The sequence below is a fragment of the Macrobrachium rosenbergii genome, chromosome 23, assembly GCF_040412425.1.
Source record: "Macrobrachium rosenbergii isolate ZJJX-2024 chromosome 23, ASM4041242v1, whole genome shotgun sequence".
In the NCBI taxonomy this organism is placed as follows: Eukaryota; Metazoa; Arthropoda; class Malacostraca; order Decapoda; family Palaemonidae; genus Macrobrachium; species Macrobrachium rosenbergii.
In genome coordinates this window covers 46,513,825-46,526,087 of record NC_089763.1, presented here as the reverse complement: position 1 = coordinate 46,526,087, position 12,263 = coordinate 46,513,825, and the positions used below count along the sequence as shown (strand labels likewise).

Sequence of the window (12,263 nt, the reverse complement as noted above, 5' to 3'; positions counted from 1 at the left end):
GTTTTTGCAGGACCAAGATCCACGTCCAAGAAGCAAACTCCCCTCTTAGATGGGCTCCCCCAGAGCATTTCCAGAGGGGCAAGCTTAGAGAGATCACAGAAGAATATTTTTGTCAGAGAGCCACCGTTCCGGTCCTTCCAGACCCCCTTGTTGAGGGTAACCAGAATGGCATTTCATTTGCTATTGCAGGAATCGAAGGTGGCTTCTCCCATTTGTTCCGAGTTTCTCCAAGGCCACAAGCCGACGCAAAATCACTTGCCATGGTCGAGCCAGTTGTTCCTTGTCCCCCAAGAATATCCTCTGAATTTCCTTGAGGTTCACAGTCCAGGGAGTTACTGGGATGGCCTTCACTGCTACGGTGTCCTGTATCATCCCAAAGTACTTGATCTGTTGCTTGGGAATCATGTTGGACTTCTGCCAGTTCACCAGTACATCCAAGTCTTGCAGAGGGACAGTTGTAAGAGGGCACTGTGGTTATTAACATTAAATGGGTGGAATAATGTTTACACTTATGTTCAACAATGTTTTAACAAAATATCTCAATGTAATTCAATGGACTTTTGATCCTATCTTAAGAAAACACCCAGTGGGTGGCATCTTGAGTTATCAATTATTGGTAATATCCATAATTATTAATATAAACAGAATATAAATAGTATCCATGGCAACCATACTGTTCTCATAAATTTTAAGTAGCACAGATTCACAAGAAAATGCAGCTCAACAGGAAGGCAGATCAGAAATAATATCACTTCTTAATTACAACTATATATTTGAAGACATGATATAAGTCCACATCTGTTCACATACTGATAACCATACAAGTATACAGAGCAGGAATTACCGCATGGAATGAGACTAATTACTGAAAGAGATTCTGTAGCTTTTTGGTCAAATACCACAAAGTACAATATTGCATACACAACACTACCATATACAGCATTCCATCCAAACTATACCATTCAGGAATCGGTAATGATTTAACCGAAATATAAAAAACCTTAATGAGCGTAGAATCCTATGCCATTACAAGGATAAAAATCATCTACATCCATCGAGTCAGTATTTCCATAAAAATAAATCCTATGATTACCTGACAAAATAATTATAAAACCTTCAATAAAGTATCTTTGAACTATGATTTCTATCAGATTACAGTGCTACATAGTGATCTGCCAACAAATAAAAAATATAATTTGTGAATTTATTATTTATAAATAAAGAAACATGACTAATTAATAACAAAACTTCTCCACCTACACGTTTATATAGTATGCCTCTTGATTGCTTCCTGAACTTCATTATTCTGCAATGAACTGACTTGAAATGTTACATATCAATAAACTGGAATCCTATTAAATCACCAAAATTAACAGACTAGTAAATGAATACTGTCTCAATAAATCCATACAAATTAAATTTGTAATGATACCGAGTTAACATTTTCAACTCATAGGTCTGGCTTAAATTTGAACTGAAGCTAAAACAATTTAATGCCTGTGTTCATTCACAAACATGTGATTGTCTACAGAAATTGAATTTACTTCACCATGTACCATGTACTTCACCATGTCTAAAGAAAAATAATTATGCATAGGCTACATATCTCAAATCTGAATTGAACAATCTATGAAAGTAATACAAGGACTTTATATGAAAAAACTAATTCTGTTTACAAGCATAATCCATAAATATCTATCAGCTTTCCCCACGGACCCTGAATTTATGATGATTCTGGAATTTTTGCATAAATTATTCCACACCTGAATCACTGAGAATTAAATGTATTACCATTAAAAATAAATATTGAGACTTTTCCTACTTTTCCAAACTTCACATAACCAAAAACTATATATATACAGAAATTATGAAAGCAATTATATCAACTCACCTCTCCTTAGATTCTTGAAATATTAACTGAAGATGCATTTTAAAACGCCTTTTAACATGAATACTGTCAAGCTACGAAAACGTTCAGGCACGATATTTATGTATTTGACAAATAATTTTATAATGCTTAAATTTTTTGAACATGCAAAAAAAAAAAAACCCTGATAAAAACCTATACAAAGTAATACTCAAGATAATCAAATGAATTAATTAATAATTATCTACTGCACTACTTATATTGTCAATTCACACTATCATAAATTCCCCTATGCAAATGTCAATGAACAGATGTCTAATAGTCGGTGGCATTATGTATTCCAATAACAAGATTTATATAAAATACTATTTAGCAAATTTGTATGCTACCCTAAAATTTTAAAGTTCATCAATAATAGTTTTAAATGAAAAACCTTGACCTTAATAATGGTATTCGTATCATCTCAAATTTACATATTTCATTAACTTTCTGAAACCCCATTTCACGTAAGCCAGAAAGCACCAAAAATTTTATGCAATTGGAGTCGGTTATAGTCGCATTTCCTAATGGCCAAATGAAAAAACAAATACAAGCAAGTAAAAATTAATGTCAGCATATTGGTACGTGACCTTCTGTGGTATGGCGACGACTTCAAACTATCAAACCACATACAGTACATCAATCATTAAAGCCACATTCTGTGGCTATCCCCCTACCCTGGTTCACACACCTTCATCAGCGCTACCATTTTCACTTCACTGAAAAAACAAAAATGTGAAATCAGTTTTGACGCATTACACTAACCAAATATATAAAAATAAAATGTATAAAATGAAAAACACAAGAGAGGCAAGCTGTACAACTACTGACACTCAATAACTGATGACTGGAAAAGATCCTCCCATTATAAAATACCTTTTAGGAAACCTAAGTTTGATTTAACACTTTACCTTGAAATTGTACATTCAATTCGTGCAGTATACTTGGGAATAAATTTGCATCCTGTGTATGTCATAATCCTTCTGGATGTAGCACAAACTACCTAACATTCAAAAATATTTAACCTCATTTATGTTCACTCTACCTCTTTCTTACTCACATCATCATCATCATCATCGTCATCATCAGAATCATCTGCATATTTTACTCTTTTCCTTCTTCCTCTGCCTTTTTCACCCTTGCTCTTTTTCCCTTTCTTCACTCTGGTTTCTTCCTCTTCATCATCATCGTCATCATCTTCCTCTTCTGTAAAAATATTTCTATACTGTCTCAAGAAATATTAAACAATGTATATGCACTTGAAAGACTTAACCAGTCTATACCTACAAGGAAAGTCTTGCTCCACTCAGGAAAAAATAGCTTTCCGTTAAAAAAATCAATATGACTCAACAATGAAAAAAAACTGAAATAACTACAACAGGCGTGGTTACTGTAAATCTAAAGTTAATTTTGCTACAAGCAAAACCTGAAAGCAAAAACAAACAAACAAACCTGCAGTTACTTCCAAGATCATCCAACAAAAAAAATTAATAGTAGTGTTCTGTAAGAAGAAGTGCAAATTTAGACACAATAAGGTAAAAAAAGTAAATATGATGCATTTAAGAATATATTTACAGATGTTCCTTAAAACTTCTGCTCTGTTGACAGCATGCTCATCCTCCATATAAAAGAGCCTTGATGGGACTGCAATTATGAATAAGGAAAAATGGAATCCAATAAGAAAGTGAAATACAATATATAATGAATAGAGTACTCAAACAACATTGGCAGTTTTAAGGTGAAGGTGTACTCTAACCAAACTGAGGTAACAAACATGCCAACTGCACAAGTATCTTCCTAATACAGTATGAAAACTAAATTCAGAAATATCACAAAAAATTTATTTGAAGGAGAGATGACATCCAAAGAAGTATATATCCAAGGAAGTATATATTTACTGTATTTCACAGCTGTGCCATTATTATTGAAATCCAACTATTTCAACTGAAAATTTTAACTCAAATTTTCAAAGTAATATAAACAGATCCTTTGTATGTGCCTTAATCCCCTAATATAGTGGTAGGTGGCAGACCAACCTTGATTAAACTAACTGCTTATTACAGGTGGTAGTCACTTGCAGTAACAAAGGCATTCCACTATGGATATCATTCACTGTAAACAATAAGGAGCTCATCACATGTTTTAGGAAAAACCGAAACCTCCTTCACATTCCTGCAGAAATTTTTTCCCTTCTTTTAAATAAACCAGATTTGTGCACTATGAGAAGGAAGGACAAGCAGTTGTACCTAACATTTGTGTTGTCCTGCAATCAATGACTTCAACAAACAACTGAGTATCCTTCAATAAGAAAGCAATTTGAGGATACCTAGAACTGGAATGACTTTCTACAACTGCTTTATGAATAAAAGCTTCCGTGGAGATGAGATTTGAGAAAATGCTTGTTCTGCAGCTGGAAATGATCTAGAGAAGCAAATTCAGGTGACCCCATTTCTTTTTCAATGGATTATCACCACCAACACCATTTTTACATCAACTTATTTCAATCCACTTGTCAAGAGCCCTTTCTGCCTCGAGTTCCATTTGAACCAAGTTTTAAGGCTATCTACTCCTATCCCATTCCAAGAACATGTCAAAACTACATAAATCCTTGATATATTGTGTATTTTCAAGCATTCTGACACTGCACCTCAGAAACATCCTCATTTTTAAGAAATTCCAGCCATAAATTTTAGCATTTGGTATTCTCACCTCTTTGAATGCTACTTCATTTTCTTTGAGAATGCCCATACCTCTGCCGAGTAGATTAGTACAGCTTTTTATGCACCATATTTCCCAGTTAACCAATATACTGCTTTCCCCCTTCTCTACCAGTTGTCCAACTATCTCTTTAAATCACATCCAAGCTGCTGCTACTAATTTTTTCCTTGTCATTACTGCTTTTCAATACCAATACCATTCATAATTCAGCCCTTTGTCCAGGTTAATTTTGCCTTTCCCCACAGCAGTGTCTTCATCCTCTTCCTCCCTTCACCATTAGGTCTTCTTACATTCTGATTTTATACCAACTCTTCTATGGGACTATGACTATTTTCCAAACCAGACTTTTTCTTCATTTCCTCTCCATTAACCATATCTTATTTTTCCCTGTACAGATTTTTAACCATCTTTTCCCTATTCCACTCCTTCTTCCCAGTTAACTACATCTTTTTTTCCCCCCCTCAATGGATTTTCAATCCCGTTCCCTGTAACATTTCTAACACCTCCTCCTCAGCTTTTTGTGTTACCTTTAGTTAATGTGCATCAGCAGGTCATAGGAGACTCCCCTTTCTTCACTTCTTTGTATCTTCAACTCAAATTTTGATATACCTGTCAACTGGTTCACACCAACCTGACTGCTAGAAGAATGACAACCTATTAAGAATTAACCACCAATGGAAGATGAAGTATCTAGAACTGACTAGAGTATTCAGCATGTATTTATTCTCTATGACTGCTGAGGTTACACTTATGTTAACTAAGTTGTTTATTAAGTAGGGAAATCCAGATACAAATGTTAGTGTAAAAGCCCACAAAAGGTCAGTGACTCTTGACAACAGGTGACTGTACACTGTGACAGTTAAAAGTTTGTGGAAGATTGGGAAACAATGCTAAACTACAATACAGTTCAGCTATACCAATAAAATAATATATATCAACAATTTCCAAAGTAGTTATGCTACAACCAAATACACTAAACTACCGAACTTAGATGATCCATGTAATAAAACAAAAAAATGGCATAAGCAAGTCTTGACATGCAACAATGATGTGCATGCTTAAAATATATGATACAAACGATAGAAATGGAATGCTCTCCAATGGAGTTGCTTCACACATCAAATACATCTATCTGGGAAATCAGGATTCTGGAACTGGTCTCATCTGACATGACTGACAAAAATACTTTCAAAATTGCTTGTACTGTGTAAAAGTAAGTAATATGTTGGGTCTTACTATGATCATCAGAGCTGACAATGGTCAGTGAAGTGAACTAAAATTTTTATTTTGTGGTCCGCTTTCTTTCTATAACAAGAGATGAAAAGAGATGCACCATATCAAGACACCTGATGAATAACTCCAAAGAGTGCCCCACAAAATGGCAACATTCAAAACCATACCACTGCTATACAGTAGTACCTATTCAATAATTACTTCATTTATGATTATCTTCTATCCACTATATAAACCAATGAACCAATGAGAGTATGTATGTAAAACAGAGCACATCTATGATAAGCACATCTTATGATTTCATTCATCATTCTGATATAACTTTTTCTGAAGTGACTGCTGAAAAATACAAAATTTCACCATTGGGAAAGCAATGCAACTGGCAATACCTGTAATAGCAAAATTCACCCTCTCACCATAGGAACTATTCTTTCAACTTACAGCTCGACGGTTAAACAATTTTGTGAGGATTTCTTATCAAGGACAATGTAGTACTGAGAACAGATGCCTGGCACAGATATGATTATTAGGAAAATGCAAACATATCTTAAGAAACTATTTGTTTACAGTTATCATACACTAAATGCCACCAATTAAAAAGGATTATAAACATAAAAATAAAGGTACACTGAAATACTAACCTTCCTCTTGCACATTGTCAGCCTCAGCTTCAATACGTTCTCGTGCATTGAGGAAAACACTCTGCATAACAGTAGAATCTTCATAAATCATGGATGATTCTTCATTATATTCTTGGGCATTTCGGCACAACAGCATAAAATCGTGTTCAAGGTCATTCATATCATCATACTGAAAAGAGCTCACATTATTATATACAGTCTGCTAAATTCCCCCACATAATTCAGATAAGTTATCAAAACCTCAAAACATGATGAGGCTACCAATAAAAATGACACTTTTATGATAAAATAAAGTTTTATATATACTTACCCAGTAATTACTCAGCTATTAGCTTCATTTATCTGGCAGCTGAGAATTTTGAAATTCACACGTCGCGCTCATGTTTTGAGGTAGGTGACGTGCCCCGCCCACTTTCAGGGAGGGAAAAAGTGAAACAACTTAGCAAAAAGCTCAATTTATTTATGCCCCTATGTCCATGCGAGGGGAGGAGGGAGGGCTCCGATCATGTAATTACTGGGTAAGTATATATAAAACTTTATTGTACAAATTTTATTTTTATATATGTAACTTACCCAGTAATTACATAGCTGATTTCCCACATTGAGAGGAGGTGGGAAGGCTTGGACATGTTTACCCCAAAACATTACTAATGGTAATGAATTTGAGAACAGAAAAATTGCTAACATTGAAACAATGTTTGTTGTTCCTTACCTGATACTGCCTTTGGTTGGCGCTCATCTTATCTTCTAGAGGCGAGGCGGTATAGCCTGAAGTGCCTCTTACTATAGTAGGTGCCTTGCAGCGATGGACCAATTCCGATGACTAGCAAAGAATAACGATGCCCCTGCCCAGGGCACAGTACCAAACACAATAAACCAGTTAAAAAAAAGTCATCAAAACCTTATTAAAACACCAATACCCAACCGTTAAAACGAAAAGACTGGAGGGTACTCCAACCACACAGTACTCCCAGGCTCCCTTATGACTCAACACCCTATGCAAGGCAAAGACGTAAAGAACAGACGATGCCTTCTACGTTTCCTCACCCAACACCACACCAGCTGCATAAAACAGACCCAAGGTACTGCAATGTTCATATACAGTTTCTATATCCCTGAGTAATGGCAAGCAAAAACCAATTTACATTTCCAGAAGGTTGGTTGTAAAACAGAAGCAAGGGATAAATTTCGCTTAAACGCTGAAGAAGTAGCCACTGCCTGAATCTCATGAGCTTTTACCTTCCATGAAGAAAAGATTCCTCTCCAATCATGGAGTGGGCTTCTGATATAAGGTTCCTGAGAAAGAATGCCAAGGTCTTGGACAGAGGCCGTGAGGGGTTCCTTACAGAACACCAAAGGCTGCTGGAAGTTCCCGAATTGAATTCGTTTTGTGGAGATAATATTTAAGGGCCCTCACATGAAAGAGAGTTCTCTTTTCTTCAGCTGGGCCTTCAACTTCAGATAGGCTCTTAATTGTAATATAGTAAGGCCATGGTTTCGATGGCGTTTCGTTCTTAGCTAAAAAAATTTATGAAAAAGAACAGACTGCATTTCCTTGAGAAAAGCCAATCATTTTGTCAAGAGCATGAATCTCACTGGTCTTTTGCTGTCGCCAAAGCGACCAGAAAAAGTGTCTTCCTAGTAAGTTCTCTTAAAGAGACGAGACCATAGGTTCAAAGCGAGGGCTACATAGCCATCTCAGAACAATGTCTAAGTTCCATGAGGCTAATGAAACTTCCTTCAGCTTGACTAATTCAAAGGACTTAATTAGGTCTGACAAGTCCTGGTGGAAGACAGAGCCTAATGTTGCTCTATACCCCTTAACAGTGGAGGTAGAGAGCCCTCTAGAAGTTCGTAGGTATAGCAGAAGATCTGCTATAGATGTTTAGTAGAGGAGACATTGGGTCTCCTACACCATGTCCTGAAGATGGTCCACTTTGCCTGGCAGACTCTCTCAGACGACTGTCGTCTGCACCTTGTAATAGAATCAGCAGCTGCTTTTGAAAATCCGTTCTTCTTGAGCAGTCGCTTAACAGTTTGTATCCTGTCAGGGCCAGAGTAGACAGGTTTCGGTGGAACCACCTGAAGTGCAGCTGTCTGAGTAGTTGCTGCTCTTGAGGCAACAGTCTTGGAAAGTCTGCAAGAAGCTCTCAGATCCAGGAACCATTCCTTCGCTGGCCAGTATCAAGGATGCATTTTGGTGGGACCGGAATTTGTTCAATACCTGCCTCACCATACTGAATGGAGGGAAGGCATAAATATCTTTGTTCGACCTGTCCCGCAACATTGCATCGGTCACCCACGTTAGAGGATCCAGGACTAGTGAACAGAAAAGAGGGAGCTGATGGTTTCTTTTCGGGACTGGGAAAGCCTGAAATCTATGAGAATTTATACTCATCCCCAAATACTGAATCTCCTGAGGAATCAAATATTGAATCTCCTGAAAAGGAGTCAGTTGCGACTCGTCCAGATTTATAAGAAAGCCCAATTCCTGAGTCAGGAGAAGTTCTTGAAAGGTCCTCCATACACTGTTCTTTCGATTGAGGGAGCATATTAGCCAGTTGTCGAGATACAGAGATATTTTGATTGCCATCACATGAAGCCACCTTGCGAGGGGAACCAGTACTCTGGTGAACACTTGGGGGCCAGTTGACAAGCTGAAACATAGGGCTTGAAACTGGAACACCTTGCCCTTGAAAACAAACCTGGGGTACTTTCTCGAAACAGGATGAATTGCTATGTGAAAGTACACGTCCTGCATGTCGACGGACGCCATCCATTCTCCCTGGAGAATGGATGCAAGGACTGTCTGGTTTGTCTCCATCTTGAAGGTTGTCTTTTGCACAAGGAAAGACATTCAGGGCACTGACATCTAGTATAGGTCTCCAGCCTCCAGATGACTTGGGGACTATGAAAGTCAGTTGTAAAATCTTGGAGAGTAAATGTCCTTTACCACTTCTATGACCTCTTTTAGCATGAGAGAGCCGACTTCTTTCAAGAGGGCTACAAACCTCTTTGAGCCTGGCGAGTAAGCTGTCAATGCGACAGGCACGTTGACTAAAGGAGGTTTGTTCACGAACGGAATGGTGTAGCCCTCCTTCAGGACAGATACTATCCAGGGTTCTGCTCCCTTCTTCTCCCAAAAGAGAAGGAGCCTTACTCCTACTTGAGTACGGAGGACTAAGTCCTCATTTCTTGGAGGAGAACTTAGAAGAGGATTTCTTGATTGAGCGCTGATTAAAACGGGAGTTGGATCTCAGCCTAGAGTACTATCTAGATGTGCCGCTTCGAGAGGGCTGTGTCTGAAGGGGCGTCGAAGGTCTGGGAGTAAATGTCGTTGGCTCTTGAGGATATCTAGCAGACTGAGAGGTCCTGCATACTTTTCTTTTGAAGATCAGTAGTGATATTCAGCACTGTTGCCTGGGGAAAAAGATGGGTCCTGTCTAAGGGCAAGAACAGAAGAGCTGACCTCTGAGGTGTTACTCCCTAGGATGTAAAGGAACACCACAGTTCCCTTTTCTTGAGGATACCCATAGTATAAAGACCAGCTAACCCCTGGGAGCTGTCTCTAATACCCCTATCAACACAAGAAAGAATTCCTAGCCAGTCGGATGAAGAATCTTGAGGAAGCACCGTGTAGTCCCTGATCTTGTGAGCAAGTGCGTCTACCACCCAGTCTAGAAAGCTCATAACCTCAAAGACTTTAAAAATGTTCTTTAGCAGATGTGCTACCTCGGAAGTCGAAAACATAATCTTCGCTGAAGTGAAAGCTGATCTCCTTGCCGGATCTATCAGCCCGGTGAAGTCCCCCAGGGAGGAGGCAGAAACTCCCAGAGATGGAGCTTCCCATGGCATAAAAGTGGTAGCTTACTCATGAGAGTCTTGAAGGGGGAAAACTGACAGTCGCTGTGCCTTGGTCTCTCTTTTCTGCTAGCCACTCTTCATTATCACTCAGCGCTGTCTTCGCTGAAGAAGAGGGGACAACTTAGGCAACTTAGATGAACCAGCAGTCAGAGCCTCCATGAAGAACATAGAAGCAGGAGAGGAGGGGTTAGCTGGAGAAAAGAAGCTGGGAGAAGTAGCTAACGAAAACCTCAGCAAGGAGGCATATGCCACTGAAGGAGTGTCACTCAGTGCCTCCTGATCAGCTAAGACTTCCTCCTCGGAAGATATGGGCGACATGGATAACTCTGCAGGCGCCAGGCCAGATGGGGGAGCTTTCTTAAATAAACTTAAAATACTATCTAGTTTACTTTGTATAGGATCAATGACAGCAGGAGCCTAAACACCCGAAGAAGGTTCCACAGCATGAGCACCTGAAGCAGTTTGTACGGCAGGAAGAGGACTGGGCGCTGATGGGTGCTCCAATGACGCAAGAATGGGCGCTAGAGAAGGAACTTGCAGGAGCTCGGGCGTCTGATGTACATCGCTAACTGGGAGCTCAGGCGCCAAATCACGAACGGGAGCTGCTGGGTGCTCGGGTACTGACTGATGCACTGAAGATACTGGGTGCTCAACTACTGGAGGAAGTTCCAATACTGCAGGGTGCTTGGACTCCAAATGACGATCCTTGGCAGATGATGAACACCTACAAGATACCTGGTGCTTCGATGCTGAACGCTGATCCTCAGCTGAGAAATTATCAGAAGAAAATCATTCTGGGCTGTTCCAGTGACTACAAGAAGGGCACTCAGGATCCTTACTTCTCTTGCAAGGAACAGGAGAAAAGTTCATGGCATCCACTGCATGCTTTTCAACGGCCGTGACTTGCCCGATAAGCGCCACTGATGCCTTGGGCTTAGTTCCTCAGAACTAGAAGACATAGCATGAACATCAACTTTAAGGCCTTTCCAATGGCCTTTGGTTGCAGTCTGGGATGTGTCAACAGACTGAACTGAGGAGGCAACTGCTCGGGGGCAGACCCCACCAACCTCCCTTAGGCTACCAGTTTGACTCCTCCCAGGTGCTGGGGAGTATGCCAGGGACCTTGGCCTAGGAGAATCAGCGGGCCAAACAGCCACCTCCCCCACAAACACTGCACTAGCACTGGGCGCCACCAGGCACTCTGAATCACCTTTATTATCCATCAGCACTTTAACCAAAGAGGCTAACTGAGCAACTGATTCTACAGTTAATTCAAATCTCTTGTCAATTTTTTACTAAAAACCAGCCATGGTGTTGGGATCGGAAGTTGACAGCTGGGCAAAGGAGAGGTTTGAACAAGTAGAGGAGATGGGACGGTTTACAGAGATTAAAGGAACATTCGTGAATCATTTAGCAAACGAATCCTGACTAGCTAGTTTACTAACCTCCTTAACAGTCGCTTTCCTTATTTTGTCCCTAGCAAGTTTCTTCAAATGAGAATCTAATGTTTTCCACTTTTTTAAGTCCCAGTTGTTACACTCTGCACATCTCAAGTCAACAGAACAAATTTGTCCTCTACACACAGTGCACATCATATGAGAATCATACGATTCCTCAGATGAGTATTGCAGCCTTTCCAGCAATACCTAAAACTAGAAGCACTAGTGTCAGACATTATGAAAAAGACAATTAACAAGTCCAAAATGATGGGAATATAGTCGTAATCCAATGATCAGGGCTTGCCTATCACTAACTAATAAAGCCATAAGGCTTGCAAAGAAATACTTCACCAATTGACGAAAAAATAGAAACCACTAAAGTACAAATTCCAAAATCGAGCCGCTGCCAACCACGGTACTTCAACCATCAGCTACCAGAAACAAATGGAGCTCTTTGCTAAG

At 39.2% G+C, this 12,263-nt stretch overlaps 1 protein-coding gene across 25 annotated transcripts in view; it reads right to left on the bottom strand.

Moving 5' to 3' along the window:
- Positions 1–752: 752 nt before the first annotated feature.
- The window catches only part of brm (ATP-dependent helicase brm), a 134,207-nt gene continuing 122,696 nt past the window's right edge, over positions 753–12,263 (bottom strand). For 17 of the 25 annotated variants that reach the window (XM_067125894.1, XM_067125912.1, XM_067125892.1 and 14 more), the window contains 2 exons: positions 6,499–6,667; positions 2,801–3,112 (listed from right to left, as the gene is read on the bottom strand). In XM_067125894.1, coding sequence (XP_066981995.1) covers positions 2,943–3,112; positions 6,499–6,667 — 339 coding nt within the window. In that variant the 3' untranslated portion in view covers positions 2,801–2,942. Of the gene's footprint in view, positions 2,626–2,800; positions 3,113–6,498; positions 6,668–12,263 lie in introns of those variants that run through there. The other 8 variants (XM_067125907.1, XM_067125897.1, XM_067125902.1 and 5 more) reach the window with 1 other exon arrangement.